This window comes from Amphiura filiformis, chromosome 12 (assembly GCF_039555335.1).
Source record: "Amphiura filiformis chromosome 12, Afil_fr2py, whole genome shotgun sequence".
Taxonomy (NCBI): Eukaryota; Metazoa; Echinodermata; class Ophiuroidea; order Amphilepidida; family Amphiuridae; genus Amphiura; species Amphiura filiformis.
Window position 1 is genome coordinate 55,627,402 of NC_092639.1, and position 23,907 is coordinate 55,651,308.

The 23,907-nt window shown below is 35.7% G+C and overlaps 1 protein-coding gene across 1 annotated transcript; it reads right to left on the minus strand.

Moving 5' to 3' along the window:
- Positions 1 to 13,764: 13,764 nt before the first annotated feature.
- LOC140166928 (uncharacterized) lies at positions 13,765 to 16,635 on the minus strand. The gene is made up of 2 exons (XM_072190412.1): positions 16,186 to 16,635; positions 13,765 to 13,821 (listed from the first exon to the last, which is right to left on the minus strand). The coding sequence occupies exons 1-2, from the start codon at positions 16,633 to 16,635 to the stop codon at positions 13,765 to 13,767; spliced, it is 507 nt and encodes a 168-aa protein (XP_072046513.1).
- Positions 16,636 to 23,907: the final 7,272 nt, after the last annotated feature.

The window sequence follows — 23,907 nt, forward strand, 5'->3', positions numbered from 1 at the left end:
CTAGTCGGACTAGTGAAAACGTTCCAGGTGAGCGAAAAATAGTGTAGTGTTGAAGTTAAAACTTTAATTCAATATAAAATTGTTTTTACTGTTTTTACTGTTTTATCATGATCCAGGTACAATGATTCTCTCTCTTTTTCCACTTAAAACATATTAAAAGATAAATACATTCTGCTGTAAAATTAAATACATGTGCATGTCAATGATTTTATTATGGTAAATACTGTTTTCTTTGTCACTCAAGACATGTTAAAAGACTAACAAATATTGCACCCTTATAGGTTAATGAACGCGTCTTACTTTTTGGGAAAGAAGTTACGCAAAATAATGCACGCGGGCTGATTTTGATGCGTCTAACCGGGCGTCTAATGCACGAGCCCCGAAGGGGAAGTGCATTAGACGCACTAACATCAACTATCATTGATTAACATGTACGTACATCCCTCTTCCCTAATAAAACTGGCACAATTGTGATTTTACCCTTTCGTTGTTAACTATACATATCTCGAGATTAAAACAAGCAAATTGAACAGACCAAACGGCAAAAAAGGCAATTTTATAAACATATTTTATCAAACAATAAAAGGAATTATTGAAAGAGTAATTTCCAGTAACTAAATAGCGCCACCAATTTTGTCATTAATAGATACATTTTATATCCGAAAAAGCTATAAAAATGCTATAAAAGAGGGGAAATTAAACTTGAGAATGACTCAAAAGCATCTATATACATTAGCATGATATCACCTTTAGCTGTTTAAGCCTAAAATTTGGTTTTACATGAACGTCAAGTTACTTAGTAAATTCCAATGTCAATTCCTTCAACATGATGTTTTGTTTGAAAAATTAATAAATGATCCCATCAAACAACCGTGTTTCAGTTCTGACGACCACTTATTGGGGTTTAAAGTTGAAGGAATTATCCACTCACACCCCAATGAATTGGATCATAACAGAGGAATGTTGCCATTAATTCAAACATTTTGCCCCACACAAATCTCAAATTCAACCTCCTTAAATCCACCAGTTTAGGCAAATTCACTACAGTATGAACACCATATGTAAACCATTATGTTGGCCCATTTTTCTGCGTTATAATCAAACTTTTAAATTTATTATTGCCGAGTTCCGACTGATTTTGCTTGATCGCATCACATATATGTAAACCATTATGTTGGCCCATTTTTCTGCGTTATAATCAAACTTTTAAACAGCCTATAATTATGCTAAAAAAGAATCCGACACCTGCCTGCAAATAATGCTCATTCTAACCAATTTTACATTTTATATAAAGGTGAAAATGATCTGGTCAGAATGACAGACTGGCAGGTACGCCTAATACCAATAAATAACCAATCGGGTGGTTTATTTGCCGTTGAAGTTCAAACTCAATCAACTCATTGGTTCAAGTTGTGTGCAACAAACTTTCAAGAACGTTTTTCATATTATCAGCATGAGTTGAACGTGTGCGAAACGGGTTGTAGTAACTCCAGTGTAACAGATGTAGCAATTCTGCTTCGGGGTGGATCTAGATACTCCGATCGTGCCGATGTTACTGTAGCGCCGGGAAACTGTTCAAACTTTGGCTTAGTCCAGAGTCATTTCTACCGCAGCAAAAGTAAGTATTGTAATAATCAGATAATGGAGGCAACCGACTGTCATCCTGCTGTATTTCGCTATGACCTCAAGTAGGGTGGCACTTAGGCGCTTAACTTTCGTTTCCCCGGTTGTACAGTTGGTAAATCTGGTTAAATACCATACCAACATTACCAATGTAGTTCTCTCATTATGCCTTACAGAGGTGGGTAATATCTTTCTTAAACAAACTATATTTAAAGGTTTGAAGCGCTAATAAATGAAATCCGAAAAAAAATCGCGGGCGAACTTTTATTATAAAAATAAAATATATCACACTAAAAGACACAATATTATGCCTGATTTCAACACCAGGATTTTTTTTTTAAATGTATATCCAAGCACTATGTTTTTAACTGACATTTCTGAAGGAAAAAAATATTGCTTTATATTTGACCGAGAAAATTAATTTCATAGCAAAAAGGTGAATTGTGCTGATTTTAACATGTGTCGATCGACTTTTAGCGCGACTATGCATAACAAAAGAACAGGTGACCATCGTTCTGAGTGTATAGATTACTCATTTAAAATATAATAGATACATAGAATTGCAGACTCATATGTAGTGGATATCACACTTGATGACGTCACCGAAGCCACCGCGGTTTTTTCTTCGATATGTCGACGATACATTCTGTGTGCTAAAGACCTCATGCGTGGAAGAATTTACGAATCACATCAATAAGCAGGATAAGAACATTCAATTTACCAGGAAGGAAGAGAAAGACGGGCAACTTCCTTTCCTCGATACTCTAATCGTGCGGGTTAGCAACGGCAGTGTGAAGATTAAAATCTTCAGAAAACCTACGCACACTGACCAATATCTGAGTTTTGAGTCGTACCACCCTCTGGAACACAAAGTGTGGTCAGAACGCTGATTCACAGAAGTGAAATAGTGACGGATCTTTCGGATAAGGAAGAGGAGGTATCGTACATTAATTCAGCGTTCTGTAGTTGTGGATACAAAGATTGGACGCGCTTGCGAAAAGAAAGATATATCCATCTCACAGGAAACTGTGTCCGAGTCCGCGAGTAGGGCTTTCACTGTCACCTTGCCTTACAATGAAAGCACATCTGAACAATTGCGTAGAGCGTCCAACACACCAGGTGTTCCAATTGCATTTAAACCACATCAAACATTACGTCAGACCTTAGTCTCCCCGAAAGACAAGATAGATAAGTTGAAACAGTCGGGAACAGTCTACAAAATTACATGTTCAGATTGTCACGCCACATACATCAGAGAGTCGGGCAGGAAGTTGGAAAAGAGACTTGCGGAACACAAGTCTAAAGCCGCCGCGACCTTCAATGAACCGAGACACGAGATTGGAATTAGATCCTGCGCTTCTAATCGATCCATTATTGTTAATCTCGTCTTTATTTTTTTTAAATTATTTGCTTTATCGTTTCTCTTGATTCAGGTGTAAGTGATGATGTATTTGGAATACAGACTACTATTGGAGAGTACACGGAGAGTTGTGATGGGCGATGTAACCATGATGACCACCATTCATGCCGATGTGATATCGAATGCCTACAATTGGGAGATTGTTGTGTAGATTATAACTCTGTTTGTCCTACAGCAGTTTCTGCAAACATAACATCAGAACATTGGATTAACCCCATATCATACAAGTGCCATTCTATCTTCGCTCTTAGACAACGTGGATTACATCATGGGTTACTTTCACAGGACCTTTATGCTCCTCGTATCAGCCTGCAATTGGTTTCAACTTGTCCATCGTCATGGAAGGAATCTTTCATTATATTCCAATGTGTGAATCAGGCTGACGGAATGCCTGTTTTTGACGAGTTTGGTTACAACTTTCGCAACATTTTCTGTGCTATTTGTCATTACCGTGAACTCAATATGATACACGCTTGGAATGAAATACCTTTAGACTCGCGGGATTGTTTTGAATCATCACTTAACATTGGAGGTACATTTTTACGTATTTCAGAGAATGACGCAGTGGTAGGCAATCGCATCCGGTGGTGTTATGCTGATCCTTGTACCCCGTTGTCAAATTCATCCTTGGTCAACTCATGCAGATCCTATCTCCTTTTACGATGCATTTGTGTGCTATACGTTGGTTTCAAAGATTGCCGAATATTTAAAAATCATCATTGTAGCCGATGCGTTGTCGACGATTTGCTTGAATTAGAGTTTGAAGACCGTCCAATGGACTACATAAAAGAAAAATGCTATTTTCCTATGGGCATATCTCCAAACAGTTGGAAATTCAGATCTTACTCTGCAGTAACAACAACACCAGCACCAGACACCCCATGCCTATTGGGTGAATTTCGTGATCCGACTACGCAATTATGCCGCAAGGTATCATGTAGACCTGGATTTTCTGTGTCTTATTTTGGACAGTGTGTTTTAAATAACGATACCAATTTACCTACTACCAACAACTGGAATTGCATTAATCAAAAAATGATGATTTTCTTCAAAGGTCAATCATTGAATTACATCAGTACCTGTGTCAAAGACAAAATAGCCAATTTAGATATCGGAAAACAGATTATGTTAGATTACGCTCATATGGAGTTTGAAGACATTGGAATAAAGTGGACAGTATTAACATTTAGTAACACATACAGTTTTGAGCTCCTGCAGAAGATTGAAGAAAAAATACAACCGGAGTTCATTAAACAAGAGAAGTACTTTTGCGGTGTTACTGAAGTACAAGCATTCATATCTTGCGATAAACGCTCCATTAATGCGACACATGCATGCAGAGATAGCTGGTATTCAGGGACTCCGTTTGAATTTTGGGATAGCTCAACTACACAACGACAAAATGTGCTATATCACGTTACCAAAGATATATACATAGTTTCAAAATCAATTATCTACTACGAAAGCTTCGGACTAGAGACTCGTGATCTGTTTCAGCCAAATAAGATGATGCTTGTATGTGGCAAAGAAGTGCGTAACTTTCTTGAATGCGTTTTCATTACACTGGAGAAACACGAATATATTGTTGACATTAACAAGACAGTTTTGGTCTACAGGAAGCAGGACATTAGGAAAGGTGACTTCTTGCAGTTACCTGATGGAAAGGCACAAGTTTGCATTGATTCAATACCAGATGAGGTCAAAAAGAAAACGCCATATTCGCTTTTCTTGAAGCCACTTGATATTGTTAATTTGGTTACCACTTGTTTCTCGCTTTGTGGGTCTCTGGGAACTCTTGTTACGTACACGCGATTCAAGCAACTTCGAAATAATATGTTTGGATACGGAATCATATCACTTGTCGTTGCGCTTTTTAAGGCTCAAGTATTTACAGTGTTTTCAAAAACTGTACCCCTATCGGACACACACTGCGTTATATTTGGCGCTATAACTCATTACTATTGGCTGGCTACGTTCATGTGGACAACCATCTTAGGTGCGATTCTGCTCCACAAGTTTGCATTGAATTATACGGATACATCTGACGTGGGTTTAACGTCTCGCCTCTTGCAGCAGCTGCTAGGTTGGGGACTACCACTGCTTATTGTCGCACTGTCGGTAATCCTACATTTCTGCGAATGTCTGCCACCAAGTTTGGCCGTCCAGGTCTACGACAACACTACATGCTGGCTTCGTGTAGGTAATGTGAATCTGCTTGCATTTGGAATACCAGTATGTCTCTGCCTAGTTACCAATATCATAATGGTCACCTTTACACTAATTCAGCTTCGTAAAGCCAGACAGCGATCAAACGTAATGCAACAGAAGTCAAAAAATGAAAATGAATGGAGAGAGTTTGTACTGTTTGGCAAGGTAAGAAGTAATCTCAAGACTTAATTCCATATCACATCTTATAGCTTCTCATAATTGTGGCAACAAGTTTTTAATACACAAAGTTAAACAATCCACGAAAATGATTCCCGTTTACTCGTCTTTCGACATTTGAAGTAGAAGAAGTGATGTAACAGGATTGATTACCATATTATTTATGATTTACATTATAGAAAGGATGGAATATAAATCTCGTTTTTGAGATACATTATTCAAGTTCAAGATCAAACAAAAAGGAATATCCAAGGGCACGTCTCGTAGATATACTCATAGAATGGCTTTACCGAGATAATGCGCGGTATTTAAGTACTAAATACACCAAACTGGGTTAAATTTGTGTCTTAAATAGACCAAAAGGAAGATGCAAATCATACATTTTTTCACAACATCTGTCGACTGAGCAGGGGACGGGAGTGACTACCCTGCCCTATGGCTAATATCAATTGGCAGCTATGGCACGATTTAGGGTGTAATTTCTGTGTGCGGATTTTGTGCCGCACTCACATTACCGCCCTCTACAGTCTCTCCACATTTTTATGTATTCTATTATTTTGTGATTGGATTTCTTTTGTTTCATATTGTTTTGTGATGCGACCATTTGCAGGAGAGATACAAAAAACCACTATGTTATGTTTTCTATTATTTTGTGATTGGATTTCTTTTGTTTTATATTGTTTTGTGAGGCGATCATTTGCAGGAGAGATAAAAAAACCCACTATGTTATGTTTTGTATTATTTTGTGATTTGATTTCTTTTGTTTTATATTGTTTTGTGATGCGACCATTTGCAGGAGAGATACAAAAAAACCACTATGTTATGTTTTCTGTTATTTTGTGATTGGATTTCTTTTGTTTTATATTGTTTTGTGAGGCGATCATTTGCAGGAGAGATAAAAAAAAACCCACTATGTTATGTTTTGTATTATTTTGTGATTGGATTTCTTTTGTTTTATATTGTTTTGTGAGGCGATCACTTGCAGGAGAGATAAAAATAACAATATGTTATGTTTTGTATTATTTTGTGATTACAAAATAATAGCAAAACATAACATAGTGGTTTTTTATCTCTCCTGCAAATTATCGCCTCACAAAACAATATAAAAAAAGAAATCCGATCATTTGCAGGAGAGATAACAACACTATGTTATGTTTTTTATTATTTTGTGATTGGATTTCTTTTGTTTTATATTGTTTTGTGATGCGATCATTTGCAGGAGATATTAAAAAAATACCACTGTTATGTTTTGTATTATTTTGTGATTGGATTTCTTTTGTTTTATATTGTTTTGTGAGGCGATCATTTGCAGAAGAGGTAAAAAAACACACTATGTTATGTTTTGTACTATTTTGTGATTGGATTTCCTTTGTTTTATATTGTTTTGTGAGGCGATCACTTGTAGGAGAGATAAAAAAAAACCACTATGTTATATTTTGTATTATTTTGTGATTTGATTTGTTTTGTTTTATCTTGTTTTGTGATGCGACCATTTGCAGGAGAGATACAAAAAAAACCACTATGTTATGTTTTCTATTATTTTGTGATTGGATTTCTTTTGTTTTATATTGTTTTGTGAGGCGATCATTTGCAGGAGAGATAAAAACCCACTATGTTATGTTTTGTATTATTTTGTGATTGGATTTCTTTTGTTTTATATTGTTTTGTGAGGCGATCACTTGCAGGAGAGATAAAAATAACAATATGTTATGTTTTGTATTATTTTGTGATTACAAAATAAAGCAAAACATAACATAGTGTTTTTTTTCGCCAGCCCATTCAGGGGCTGGTACCTGTTTCAGGTTTGGGGTCAGTTTACTCAAGAGATTATATTTTAGTGGTATTGGAATGATTTTTTTTTACTTTTTGTGGTTAAATTTTTTTTAAATATTTTAATTCGATTTGTTAGGAAAAGTAAGTATGTTTTGCCGTTTCAACGAACGAAAACGAGTGAGTATTACCAAAGTTATGTTTGAACTAATTAATTATGACTTTAAAAGTTTAAAGGCCTAAATGTAACAATAATAGTTAATATATATAGCATCATATGGTCAGCAGAAGAAAATCTGACATCACCTATGATGTCATATCAGTGTCCTTGACCGGGGTCCTTACTCCTTGACCACTGAACAGCGTGATATCATGTTGATAACAGATCTATAGAATCAAAATCTTCATCATATCCCCGGATCATATCACAGATTCTCAACAATCTGTGATCATATGGACCATATTGATGTGAAAGTAGTTATCCATCATATCCTGTGTCGTTTTATGGATAAAAATGACTCAAAATGTTATTGATGAAATGGTTGCTATCATAAACATCAGTTTTGTCTTTTCAACGGAAAAATCCGATGCAAAATAAAGTTTTTAGGGCCTAGCTATAATATGGGCATAATTTATGCATATAGTATTGAACAATGTACCCCATTTGACATGCACTTATAGATAAATAAATTGTCTTACTTTATTAATTTAATAACTTCTTTATTATAAATAAAATGACACATAACTATTTGATTCATAAAATTACATTCAACAAAATGATTGAAGAGAAAACACACAAGGCACTAGGCAGACTGTTATAGAATGGAGTATGTAAGATGCCATGTCCATAGCTTCGCAGGAGTTTCCGACTAGCAATCAACATGATCAGCACATTCAGAAAAACACAGTTTAAGAGTGAAGATTGTAGTGAGTAACCAGTCCTTTATAAATGTGCTGGCCACTATCTATTATAATATAGTAGGCTTAAACTATACATTGCGAATTAATAAAGTTATTTTAAAATAAAATGTACATGTAAGTTAACTCAAACCGGCAGTGTATATATCGAAAGCAGTGAAATCGGACATTCCTAAGCGAAGATATTGAGTTCGTAAGTTCTGGTATTACAAAATTGGAAATTGAGATATCGTGGGTAAAAAGCTGAAAAGACAAAAAACCCAACGACAACAACAACAACAACAACAACAAAACAAACAGACCAGAACAATTTGGAGTACATGTAATGAATTAAAAGAGTTGACATGAGATTAGGAATTAATGTTTTCTGCTGTTTCAGTGTGCATGTTCTCATCGTTGATGGTTTGGTGGACTGTCATGTAGATGTAAGCGTGATCCTAAAATGCCTTTCACATTGACCAAAACTAATTACAAGACCTCTTCTACATTGAGGCTGGCTTTCCCTTTTAAAGGGAATTTTTATCTTATCTCTCCTGCAAATGATCGCCTCACGAAACAATATAAAAGAAAAGAAATCCGATCATTTGCAGGAGAGATAACAACACTATGTTATGTTTTTTATTATTTTGTGATTGGATTTCTTTTGTTTTATATTGTTTTGTGATGCGATCATTTGCAGGAGAGATAAAAAACCACTGTTATGTTTTGTATTATTTTGTGATTGGATTTCTTTTGTTTTATATTGTTTTGTGAGGCAATCATTTGCAGAAGAGGTAAAAAACCCACTATGTTATGTTTTGTATTATTTTGTGATTGGATTTCCTTTGTTTTATATTGTTTTGTGAGGCGATCACTTGTAGGAGAGATTAAAAAAAAACCACTATGTTATATTTTGTATTATTTTGTGATTTGATTTGTTTTGTTTTATCTTGTTTTGTGAGGCGATCATTTGCAGGAGAGATAAAAAAACACTATTTTATGTTTTCTATTATTTTGTGATTGGATTTCTTTTGTTTTATATTGTTTTGTGAGGCGATCACTTGCAGGAGAGATAAAAATAACAATATGTTATGTTTTGTATTATTTTGTGATACAAAACAATATGATACAAAACATAAAATAGTGGGTTTTTTATTTTTCTTGCAAATAATACAAAACATAACATAGTGGGTTTTTACCTCTTCTGCAAACGATCGCCTTACAAAACAATATAAAACAAAAGAAATCCAATCACAAAATAAAACAAAACATAACATGGTGGTTTTTTCTTATCTCTCCTGCAAATGATCGCCTCACAAAACAATATAAAAGAAAAGAAATCCGATCATTTGCAGGAGAGATAAAAACACTATGTTATGTTTTTTATTATTTTGTGATTGGATTTCTTTTGTTTTATATTGTTTTGTGATGCGATCATTTGCAGGAGAGATTTAAAAAAAACCACTGTTATGTTTTGTATTATTTTGTGATTGGATTTCTTTTGTTTTATATTGTTTTGTGAGGCGATCATTTGCAGAAGAGGTAAAAAAACCCACTATGTTAAGTTTTGTATTATTTTGTGATTGGATTTCATTTGTTTTATATTGTTTTGTGAGGCGATCATTTGCAGGAGAGGTAAAAAACCCCACTATGTTATGTTTTGTATTATTTTGTGATTGGATTTCTTTTGTTTTATATTGTTTTGTGAGGCGATCATTTGCAGGAGAGACAAAAAAAAACCACTGTTTTATGTTTTGTATTATTTTGTGATTTGATTTCTTTTGTTTCATATTGTTTTGTGATGCGATCATTTGCAGAGAGATACAAAAAACTACTATGTTATGTTTTCTATTATTTTGTGATTGGATTTCTTTTCTTGTATATTGTTTTGTGAGGCGATCATTTGCAAGAGAGATAAAAAAAACCCCACTATATTATGTTTTGTATTATTTGTGATTGGATTTCTTTTGTTTTATATTGTTTTGTGAAGCGATCACTAATTTTTAGGAAAGAGTAAAAAACCACTATTTGTTATGTTTTCTAATATTTTGTGAGTGGATATCTTTTGTTTTATATTGTTTTGTGAGGCGATCGTTTTAGGAAAGAAAAAATCTTAATGTTATGTTTTCTATTATTTTGTGAATAGTTTTCTTTGTTTTATATTGTTTTGTGAGGCAGTCAATTTTAGGAGAGAGAAACAAAATCTAAATGTTATGTTTTCTATTACTTTGTGAGTGGCTATCTTTTATTTTATATTGTATTGTGAGGCGATCGTTTTTAGGAAAAAGAAAAAAATCTTAATGTTATGTTTTCTATTATTTTGTGAGTGGTCTATGTATTTAGGTTGGGCATTAAAACCTTTTTGCTTATCGAAACTGGACTATATTTCCCTCCAGTCTTTGTTATGATTTACAGGGTGTAACAATAAAAGTTATACAATTGCATTTTGACTTCTCAGGAAAAAACTAAAAGAGTTATGGCACAAATGTTATATGCAATACAATCAGTAATATCTTGGCTAAAAGAAGACGTTTAGTTGAGTTCTTTACTAGTTTGGGTTCAAAAGTTATGTCCGATTAATTAAATTGTCTAGAAAACGTGTTGGGCCACTTTTGCAATGTTTGCGCATATCAAGTTTGAACCGCGTATATATGCTAAATCATGCATTAAACATTAAAGAACTGACACAAAAGAATTATAAGTAGTGTTGTACTTACATGTATATTTAACATAAACTATAATTATGATACTTCTTTAAAATCTATAAATGAAGTCATGAAAGTTCTTTCAATTAATCTTATAAATAAAGTAATTTCTCATAACCCTGAGATAATTTATCATTGGTAAAACTGAGAACAGTTTTGCATCCAAAACAATAAAATTTTGAACTTTGTTCAGCTGGGCTTGTAGCTTTTCTAGGGCGACCACTATTGCCAGTATTTCTGTTAACAAATGCTACATACTTCTCACAGTTATATGTAATTGTATGCCTTGATGGGAGGCGTGAGTTTAGAAAATGAGCCGTAAACAATCTTATGGTTTCTGGTTGACTCCATGTGTTACCGAATGTCACAACCATAAAAAGGGATAAAATACGCTCTTCCAACGTGAATTGGTGTTGAAGTTGTTGAGCTGCACCCACGATTTCTAGTAAATGAGGTCGTTATGTCAGTGCTTAGTTGTGATTTCCGAAAACTCAATTATGTAATCATTTCTACCAATTCGAAAACCCCATTGTTTAAAACTACCTATCACAAGAGCACTGTCCAACTGGTCCATGGTTCAACTCTATTCAGTCACTTTTGTAACACTTAGACAAAAGTGGCCCAAGCGGTTTTAAGACTAGGTTACATAATTGGCCATATCTTCACTTGTAAGCCACCGATTTTATTGGAACAAAGCTTATCTGATGGCTACAAAAATTATCTTGACAGATATATAAATATCAAACCAAAATATAAGCGGCACACTTCGTCGTCCGTATTCCATAGTGGCGTATAGTGGGGCGCCGCGAATAAACAACTTTTCGAGAAAATCGGGTTTGAAGAAATGCCAATTTAAAATCGAGTTGTGTAAATCAGACATTCATTATATTTTGTAAATGATGTGAAATTTCTGTAGTAAACTAAATAGATTTTATTGTTATATATTTTTCAAAAGAAATAAATACATACTATTGCTGGCAAACTGACAATAAAACTATACGTCACTATGGAAAACGAACAAAACGCAATACCCTAACCTTACGTTAACCGTACGCCACCTCGGTCGCCGTGTAATCCCTATGGCGTTACATTTCGTCGTTCGTATTCCATAGTGGCGTATAGGTCCGATACGCGTACGCCACTATGACATACGATGTTTTTCATTTTGCCGATATTTCATAATTATAAAATGTGTATAAAAAGTGGCGTATGGTCGATACGCCACTATGGAATACAAAAATGTCACTTTGTAACTATACGCCACATTTAATTAATTAATTACTAATTAATTAGCTAATTATGATTGATGAGACTTAGAAAAAATGAAAGAGAACATCATTAAAAACATATGTGCCAATTTTCAAAAATATGACCAAAAATCACTATACGCCACTATGGAATACAGCCGACGACTTGTGTCATTCTATTTTCAAAATTGTACAAATTTTATTGTTACACCCTGTATAATACTGGTTACAATGTCGCAACCATTTCCAATGCTGCATAATTACATTGATGTATTTAATATATTTTCTGCTTTTTTATTGATTGTTTTGTGAGGCAACAGTCTTTTAGTTGTATAGAAATGTGAGGCTGTAGAAAAAAAAGATTCGATTTTTTTTACACCCTAAATCGTGCCGTATCTATCAATTGGTGCTGATGAACAGTGGCGTATATTTCTTTTTGACATTGAGAGGCATGGGGTTGGAAAAAGATTCTTTGAAGCATAGTGAATCAAGCACCTTTTGGCGACAGAATAAGTTATGTTATAAATGCAAGAGAAACGCGAGAAAAAGTTTTCCATATTGAATAGAATAGCTTTACCGAGATAGATGCGGGCGTAGCGGGTGGAAATTTGACACTAAATGGGCAAAAACAGAGTTAAACTTGTGTCTAAAAATACACCACAAGGAAGATGCAAATCGTAAATTTTGTCACAACATATCTGTCGACTGAGCAGGGGAGGGAGTGACTTGCTACCCTGCCCTATGGCTAATATCAATTGGTGCTGATAAACAGTGGCGTACATTTCTTTTTGACATTGGGGTTGGAAAAAAATCTTGAAGTATAGTGGATCCAGCACCACCTTTTGGCGACAGAATAGGTTTAGGTTTTCCATATTGAAGCTAAACTGGTCAAATATGGAGCATAAGTGGAATTGACACTTTTGTGGCTAAAATGGCCAAATAAGAGGTTAATTTGGTCAGAAACCCACATACAGGGGGAGGGGATAATTTTATGGACTATCCCCCTCGCAAAATATTGGAAGGCTTTATCCTCCATCCTCCCGAGATCTACGCCTATGATGATGGGCGTGGCCGCGCGGGTGTGGGGAGGTGATGGGATGTGCTCATATTTTGTCGATCTTGGAAAATCATTACTTCTTTGTCTGCATCACCTCAACGCGCCTGGCCAACATCATTGTAAGCCCAATATACCGACACAATGCCCAGGGGACTATATTACGAACTTATGATTTTTCCCCTCACTCTCATGCAATGTACGTGCCCTCGCCTCCTTCCACCTCTCCTCTCCATCTCCCAATCCCTCTCCCTCTCTTTCCCTCTTTCTCTCTCCCTCCCTCTCCCCTCCTTCTCCCTTTCTTTCTCTCTTCCTTTCTCTCTTTTACCTTTTTTAGGGATCGCCAGGGTGGAGTCGCATCCCCACACCCCCATGGCGACAGCCCTGCCAAGATATGGAGAAAAGTACAAACAGCTTTTCACCGAATTATGCAGTAAGAGCAGTACCACCCTAAGCAAAGGGTAGCGTGCAGCGCTTTAAGCATAGCCTGGAAGTTGTCATGAATGTGAGTTCATATTTTAATACATAAAAGTAAATATTTTTGTCTTTTGTCTCACCATTTTGATCCAGGTTTCATCAGTTCTGGGGCTTTGTTGGGTTGTGATGTTGTTTGCAAGTGCTGCAGATGTTGAAGCCATCTGGTGGATTGCTATTGTGTTTTCTTCACTTCAAGGAGTCTATATATTTCTCTCCTTTGGATTCAATGAAAAGGCTCGTCACCTGTGGATGGGATAAACTATCATTGTACATCAACTTGGTCTCTTAAACATAACAAATGAAATTAATCTAACCCACGTGGTTTTGACGGAGTAAATTATATTATGAATGGACTTAATAATCTGATAAATATTAATTAATTAATTAATTAATTTTAGAATAGATTAAAAAATAGCACAAATAATTATGTTTCTGCACCAACTTCGAAATCGTCAAATCATTTACTGTATGATTTTATGCATTTGGGATGAGTCGAAGGTTAAAATGGGGCCAAAACTTTATAATGGCCCCATCACGTTGTAACGTGTCTCAAATTGCTCCTCTCATCGCTTTAAATAAAACAAAGTCAATTATCATATTGTTCAGGGGTTATGAATAAAATTGAATAGGCCAAATGTCAAAAAATTTCATACACAGAGGTCAAAGTTTAAACATATTCCTATTTTTTCGAAACTGGTCTCAAATCGCTCCCATAAACATTAGCAATATCAAATATAATTACACCTACCGTAATTCACAACATTGGTGCAGTTTTTATTGTCATGTCCTCCTTCGCAATTAATGCAGCCAAAGTCCAATTGGAATGTGTACAAGTGTAACCTTTGACCCTTAATATCTACAGATTCTGAGCAGAGATTCTGAGGTTATACATTTCTCAAACAAAACATGTTCCTATTTTGTTTGCCGGGAGGGGTAATTTGATACAGTGTACGATTGAAGTAATCCCCTGTGCGAGATATTTGACATTTGACCTACTGAACTGAACTACGGAACTAAGCACCGTAGTGTGTGTTACTTTCCCAGCGATTAGAGGAGCAATTTAAGATATATTACAGCATGATAAGACAAATAAACATAGCGATAAATTGAACCGATCCTATTTTATAATTTGAGGTGTAAGGATGCCAAAAACATTGGTTTCACTAAAGACAAATGCTAAAATGTACTTCAAGAAACCATGTACTAACTACGCAAATACACATATATTACTCTATAAATATACGTTATAATATTGCAAAAGTAAACTAAATGCATAATGTTACTCCACCAACTTTGTAATCGTCTTTGAAATCATTATACTACGTGCACATAAATGTCTTAACCTATAAACGTACGTTATATCAGTTTGCGACTGAGTAAATTATATTAAATATTACTGCACCGACTTCGAAATCGTCTTTAAAATCATTAACCTATGCGGATGTATCAATTCTTGAAGAGGTTCATTAGGTTTGTAGAAACTCATAATATACATTTCATCTTGGTATTTACTGACCTGACAGTTTCGACCATCTTGGGAGATGGCCATCTTCAGAGTGATATTTTTTTCTTCTTCTTCTGTTTACCAACAGAGGGCGCACCAGCGCCCAGACGTGGGTCGTATACGTGACTAAGATAATGGACCCCTCGTCTCTGTTCATTGTGTTCGGTGCTCTCTTCCTTATCCAGATGGCTTCTCTGATACGGTGGGCTCCCGAATTACATTCCTTCTCAAGTACTTGGGCATCTTTCCAATTAATCGCATGATTTTGTTGGGTCACTCCTCCTTTCGCCATACCTAAATTCACCCAATCCCATTTCCCAAATATGAAATTTAAATAAAGTGAATTTCAGTTTGGCAGAGGTGGGCCTCGCACCCACGCCGCAGCTACATACAGAATCCCCAAGTCCAGCGCGCTAATCCATTGGACCGCATGATTTGTTGGTAGCCAGATTGAATTTTAAACATATAGGCTAGAGGCAACTGCAACATTTCTCGGGTATAGAATAGAAATACAACAATACATAATATCGATCTTGACTGCATCGTGCATGGTTTATCGGTCCGTTCCATGTATCCCCGGGGTTTCCCCCAGTTTATTCAAGATTTTCGCATACTAAGATGTTTTTAGAAAATGGAAGATTAGGTTACCATAAAAACGATACAGTAATCTTTATCGGAGTTTTAAGTAAAAATTACATAGATTTTTCATCATTTTTTGAGCTAATTATTTTCACTAAATTTAAAAAAATATTTTGACGTATATAAAATAGAAATAAAATTCTCCCCTACTAAACAACACCAACTGTGCCACAATTGGGTATCACGAATCGTTCTACATGTTATGTAGTTAATATTCATATATTCCTTTATACATAGGAAGCTTCAGTCTTTACAAACAAAATATTTCAGCGAAAACCCGCCCACTCGGCTATTTTATAAAGATAATCAGACTTCCCTAGAAAATGCAATAATTAGCATTAAAACCAAGGTTTTTTTACGCAAATCGCCGCTTGTATATTTTTCCGCGATAACATTAAGCGATTCGTCGATTGGCGTTTTTTTAAAAGGGAGACGACGTCATGCGAGTTAAAGATTTCTCCTACCTCTATCATGACTTCTGCTAGACTTTCTGCTAAATCCTTGAAATTGGTGACATGGTGTTCAGTTCCTCCCACCAAAGGCGACCGAATGTCCGCTAAGGCTCTCGATGTTTGATAGCCTATGGTCCCTGTATAGTCTACTATCGGTCTCACTTTATTACCGGGTTTGTGTAGTTTTGGCGTGTTATAGATTCGCGGTATGTTCTCCGCCGTAGGTAACAGAAGATCATATTGATATTTGTCTATTTTCAACTTACTAAGTATGGCTACCAAGTCTCTTTTGTAGCGTTGAGTGGGATCAGATGGCAACAGTTCATCTGTACGCTCATCCGATAACATTGCATGAATTTTGTCCTCATATTCAGCTGTATCCATAAGCACCGTAGCTTTACCTTTGTCTGCTGGTTGAACGAGTATAGATTCATCCTTCTTGAGATCTTGAATAGCACGCATTTCCTCTGTTGGTAAACAGAAGTTTGAGAGAAAAACATCACTCTGAAGATGGCCATCGCCCAAGATGGTCGAAACTGTCAGGTCACTAAATAACTTTTGGTTTTGACAAGATGAAATGTATATTATGAATACATGTATCAAGCTATAAACGTACGTTATAATAAAGACCATCTTAATCTAAAAGTTTATCTGAAAGCCCTCACGAGCATTAATAAATTCGCCTGCTTTTTGCGCGTTATTCCCGCTGGAGTTGAGTAAATTTCGTTATTCCGCTGTTTTTATATATTGTTTCAATTCCACCACACAATAATCTCACGTCTGACTTGGCCAGAAATGAATAAATTGTATACGGTAAAACCTCGTCTATGAGCATATAGAGTGTTTTTGATGAAAGCTAAATTATTAATACGAAGCAGCCGTAGAAATGCCAATACAATAGATGGGTCTAACAATAATACTTGTTTGTATCTGCTTGTAGCGGTCATTTTTTTGCTCAAAGTCCAAAATGTTATAATTTTGTGGATGGAGGGTTAATTTAGCTTTCACGAAAAGCACTATATTATGCTTGTAGACGAGCTTTTACGGTATCTCAATAACATGCTTCAACATTGGTTCCACTAATGTAGCAAGACAAAATGCTAACTCAAAATGTACTTCAACCATGTACTACCTACGCTAAATGCATATTACTCTATCAATATACGTTATTATATTGCAAAAGTAAACTTTATTATGCATAATGTTACTGCGCCAACAGAAATCGTCTTGGAAATCATTAAGCTATGTGCACAAAAATGTATTAATCTATAAACGCACGTTATAATAATTATTGTAAAGTTAACTTAATCAGTTTGCGACGGAGTAAATTATATTATATATTACTGCACCAACTTCGAAATCGTCTTTTGAAAACATCCGAGCCATAAAGAGGCAAAATGTGCTATCCCTTAAAATTTGTGACCGTTCACAAATACTTGTTAGGGGGGTCTGATGCAAAATGGGAGGCCTTAAAAGTGTTGACCCTCCTAAGGGCGTTGGCTGCATTAACTCTGAAGGGGGACATGACAATACAAATTGCACCAAAATTGTGAATTAAGTATATGTTTGAGCTTTCTTATGTTAAGGGGAGTAATTTGACACCAGTTTTGATGAAATTGGACCATTTTTAAATTTTGATCTCTGTGTATGAGAGTTTTGACATTTGATCTATTCGACCAGATAACTCCTAAACTATTGAAGCAACCACTTTAGCTTCAATATCCCAACATTTGTCGCGCTGGTGCTGGATTCACTATAGTTCAAAAAAAATTTCCAACCCCATCCCTCCCATGTCAGAAAGAAATCTACGTCACTCATATCAATTTGTAGGCGTTCTTTAGCAAAGTTATAGTTCATTGAATTTACAACCGTATGACATCATTGTCATCAGTCGGCTGCGGACCAGGCGACTATACACCTATCCGACTTCGCCATTACTGCGGTGTCCCCGATGTAAAACTGCGGTGTCCCGAGGTCGGGGGTTCTATCCATTATTTATTGTGTGCTCTACAGAATTGTACCCGGGAATTGTACACAACAGTGATATTCAATACACAATCATGAGTATTGAATTACGAATTAAATCTCCCGCTCTGGTACATCTGTGTTGCCGTCAATAGAGGGCCAAATACAGTAAACGCTTCTCGGATTGGTGTATAGCTTTCTCCTACTATCATGACTATTGCGATCTTGGGCAAGCGAAACAATTTATGACAAAACAGGCGAAAATAGTTATTTTTTGCACAAGATTTGCAATTTAAAGAGAATTGGCCATTGCTAATTCTAGTGACACTAGTATATGGACAATATAAGTATGCTATTTCATTTTGTGCTTGGATAGGTATAGTTTTCAACACATTTTCCACATTCGCCTCGCTATAAAATTGAAATGCGTTATCTGGTGACCGACCTAGTGACGAAAAGTGTTTTTAGGGGGAAGTGTTAGCTTTCGTTTGATATAAATAAAAATTCCTTTAAAAAAGGAATGGGGCGCCCAATGTGAGCTTGGACGTGATATGGTGAATTCCATGGTGTGTAGATTTGGTATTATAATGATTTTTCTAGGGAAGAGTAGAAGATGATCAAATGCAAGAGAAATGGGTTTGATTGGGGTAGGTGTTCTGATAATCCAAATATAAACTTAGTCCACCTCAAATGACCTGTAACAATTTGTGATTGACATTACTTAATTCACCTCGGATGACTTTGATCTGACATTCAACATTTTCGCGCTTACACCAATCATATCCATAACAATTTAACTCTTACAACTTCCTGTCAACTCTCTAATTTAAGACTCTAAATTTCTGTATGTTTGCCTTTTCTGTCTTGTACCATTTAGTACACTACAGTTTCTTACAATTATTAAGATAAGCAAACATTGCTGGGTATATAACAGGATTTAGTTATTTACTTAATCCAATCATGGAGGTAGTAGCTAGTACTACCTCCATGATCCAATCATGGCATTAACGTCAATTTTGGTCTTCAGTGTTTTAAAATACAACAACAATGTAGAACATGTATAATTAGTATGCCGTGTTGTTTGCATAGGCCTACAGTTTGCCGCCCAATTGTGCCACCATATTGCAACTTTGGCAATAACCGCTATATAGATTCTATGGTAATTAACAAACAAGAGCCATCAGTTTAAGAGGCCTCGTTAATTGACCTTATCACTATGAACCACAAGAGTCTCATCCCAATGGCATAGTCCAATAACCTCAATTACATAATCATAGTGCAAAATTTGACCTCAAGTTGCAGAGTATGAGTTTGTGTACCCAAATTTTCAAAGGATGAATGTACAAAATTGTATTAGGGTTTAAGAACTGTTCCCATGATAGATGAGCATGTTGTGGATCCTAGTGTATGGTCAAATGTCACCGTGTATCGGGTTCTAAGGCACACGGTAAACTGGTTGAACGCATACAAAGGTCAGGATTTATTTGGTGTTTTTATAAATCCTAATTTTGTATTTTAAACAAAGAATATACGCTCACCATTTTATCCCGTGCATATCAGAAAACAATAATAAAATAAAATCCAAGCAAATTGTGGTTTTATTTCTGAGCTGGGCATAATTTTAGCAAAACAATTGCGAAGTCAATCTAGCAAGAGTGAAATTAGAATCTTTTCACAAAGCCATGCCTATATGGTGGCGTCTCCGTAGAGGGCGCCCCAAAAATTGGATGAAGGGACAAAAAACACTCAAAGAGGCCCATTTTTCAGCTTTTTTTTCCACAGCTCTTACATTGCTATACACTCAACCGTGTAGTGTAATCAAAGACTGTGCGGAGATAAGTCACGACTTGCTTGAGAGCTCTTGGACGAAAATGTGTGATTGGATTCTAGCTCACGAATCAAACGAACAAAGAGGATGTGTTGATTGTAATTATTAATACCCAGCGCTAACATACACAATATATAATTATTAAAGAAACGGGGCTCAGACAAACTGGCATTATAATAAAGGAGAGAAAAAATCAGAACCGTTCGGATTCGAACCAGCGTGCACTAACGATTACATGTCGTATAGCTCACCACCACACGCCACTACAGCTCATGGCGGATCTACCGGCGAATTGAACATGTAATGATTTTATTCTCTCGAAAATGTCTCACGGCCAATGTAATTTTTATTATAATTAGCCCGCCCTCTCTAATTATAATATATAATTATAATAGTTATATTGATTTTTAAAAGTAACATCCCCTTAATAAGTTACCTATTCCAATACAAGTTTCATTTCAAGTTTCATTAGGTTCACAATGCTTAGTACAAGAATGAAAAAAAAGTAATTACATGGCGGGAAATCCAAAAGGAGCAAAGCTCGAAATAACTGGCAACCCATATATATATATATATATATAAATATATATATATATAATAGTGACAAGCTACAAACGAAGAAGACAAGACACGATAGGAGTGCAAGACAAATGTTTGAAGAGACAGACGAGACATGATAAGAGTGCAAGGCAAATGACTGAAGAGACAGACGAGACACGACAGGAGTGCAAGACAAATGACTGAAGAAACATACGACACACGATAGGAGTGCAGGACAAATGACTGAAGAGACAGACGAGACGCAACATAAATGCAAGACAAATGACTGACGAGACAGACGAGACACGACAGGAATGTAAGACAAATGACTGAAGAGACAGACGAGACACGATAGGAGTGCAAGACAAATGTATGAAGAGACAGACGAGACACAACATAAATGCAAGACAAATGACTGACGAGACAGACGAGACGCAACAGGAATGTGAGACAAATGACTGAAGAGACAGACGAGACACGATAGGAGTGCAAGACAAATGTTTGAAGAGACAGACGAGACACAACATAAATGCAAGACAAATGACTGACGAGACAGACGAGACACGACAGGAATGTAAGACAAATGACTGATGAGACAGACGAGACACGATAGGAGTGCAGGACAAATGACTGAAGAAACAGACGAGACACGATAGGAGTGCAGGACAAATGACTGAAGAAACAGACGAGACACGATAGGGGTGCAAGACAAATGACTGAAGAGATAGACGACACACGATATGAGTACGAGACAAATGACTGAAGAGACAGGCGAGACACGACAGGAGTACAAGACAAATGACTGAAGAGACTGACGAGACACGATAGGAGTGCAAGACAAATGACTGAAGAGACAGACGAGACACGATAGGAGTGCAAGACAAATGACTGAAGAGACAGACGAGACACGACAGGAGTGCAAGACAAATGACTGAAGAGACAGACGAGACACGATAGGAGTGCAAGACAAATGTCTGTAGAGAAATCGAACTTACATACTAAATACAGGGTGTCCCAGAATGATTTATACCGAGAAAGATAGAATTTTTTAGGTATGAACAGCATTTCTATTGGCCATGCTGTTTTGCATTTTAAGTTCTACATATATTTAGCTTTCTCAGATTTTTTAAATTTTACAATTTGGACGTTTCTAGTAGAAGTTAGAGAAGATTGCGTAAAAATGGTGAATTTCAAGCTTTGACAAAGCAACCTATTTTGAAAATCTGTAAAATTACTAACCGTTCAGCACAAAGTAATGTTATGCAGTATTGATGTGTCCTGTTCTTACTTCTACTAAATAGTCGATATCTATCGTTTATTTATGATGTTACGAGGCAATCATTGTATGGAATAAAGGATTTTCTACGCTTGCGTGACCTTAAACTATTCTTTCTTTGGCGGTAGTTTTGAAACAATTATTGAGGTGTGTGAGTTTCATCATTTGAAATGCCGGCAGAGATGGATTTTTTTATAAAAGCATAGAGAAGGTTCGTCCTTAGTGTCACAGCATGCATTTATGTCCACAGTATATGGGCAAACCCACAGCTACGTAACGAAGAAGATTAAAATTTACTGCGGAGGATCCTTAAGGAAGTTATATCCTCTGTAATAATGACATTTTTGGGTAAAAATTGTGGTAAAAATCACATGAAAAGTATGTTTTGCAACCTAAATATCTGATGTCATATTGAAATGTTTCACTTAATCCCATATCAAGAACTATGTAGCATTGTAAACTCTACATATGTGCCAAATTTGGTGTATTTCCAATCAAAGAATGTAGGATTTCTCCTATATATTGCACAGTGCGGCTGGACGATGGTGATAAAGGATCCATGTGTCATGATGCCATTGCACTGTTACACACATGCAGTTTCGTCCATTTTCAGTAATAGCAATGTCACGCCAAAACGAATCAAGCTATTTCCATGAAAGTCACAGAATAAGTAGGAGACATGTGTGGCATTGTATTGCACTTACTAAAATTAGATACGCTGTTGACTATATATTTTTTACATTTTGTTCAAACGCGGTATAAATCATTTTGGGACACCCTGTACATTGATAATAAAAAATTATGAATTGGATAAATTTAAGCGTATTCGATGATAAAAGAATCAACTCATATTTTACGTTTGAAGGTGTTATTGGAATTTGGTATTCCTTAAAGGCTGGGGTAGCAACGTAGTTTTTGTTGGAAATGAGATCACATGAGACGTATCGAATTGCATTCAGAATACGAGGAATGTCCTTCTATATCAAATAATTTTGATTTTTTTTTTAATTCGCGATATGATACAAAGGACATTCCTCGTAGTCAGAATATAATTCGATATGTCCCACAAAACATAGTGTGCAAATGTTGCTACCATAGCCCTTAAAGTAACATCATTTGAAATCCATAATAATGGTCCCTGTCTGTGATTGTGTTCCTTGTTAGATTAAAGTTGTGAGGCCGATACACATTGTATCGGTTGAGATATGCGCGTAGATTAGCCGTGAAGTGATTAGGTTTGAACAAAATAATCGGTCAAATTGCGGGAAGATGATTAAATGTATAATTGTATAATATGAATAAACCCGTAAGTACTTTATGAATATCAAATATAGTCAAAGTATTGATATTCTTGAATACAGTGTGAGCAAACCAATGGGAGTTGAACAAAGTCTGGTAATTCTTTTCTGCTTTAGATACTTCCAAAGATCCAAGGAAACTAAATAAGGGAAAACATTATGCCGTGGGAATGCAAGACCATCGTAAGTGAGGTTATGGGCGAAAATTTGTTTTTGATGTAAGTGGAACTTACGATAGTCTTATTATTCTACTCTCATTTTAAGGAGGCTGTGTACTCTCAGACATGCATGTAGTAAAAGTGCCATAACTTTGCAATTATTCACGCAAGGCATAATAAAAGTATACATTTTTATAAAGGCAAGACATCAATGAATCTCATTATAAATACAGATTTGGTGTAAAAACAACAATTATGAAGAAAATCACAAATAGCTCTTTTCAAAAAATTTTGAATTTTTGTTTTTTTCTTAGTCTTGAGGCACCATTCCAAAAACTTTTTTTTTAGTTTTTTGATATTGGCCTTATTTTTTGAGATATTGACCATATAAGGTATCAAAATGAACTTTTTAAAGTTCACAAACGCCTATTTGCACAAAATGATGCCTAAAATCGGAAATTGACCAATACATAAAAAATGAGAAACCGTTTCTTAAGTCGATCATGCTTTTTATGATGAGCATAATTGCTTACCTGTAGATGTTGTATTTATTGAGTTATCGTTTACCTAAATCGTCATTTTACCGAAAAAATGAACATTGAAATAAAGGCCGTTGAAGTTTAAAGTGGTCACATTTTGCACTTTGAAGCTCACAGGAGAATGCGGCAT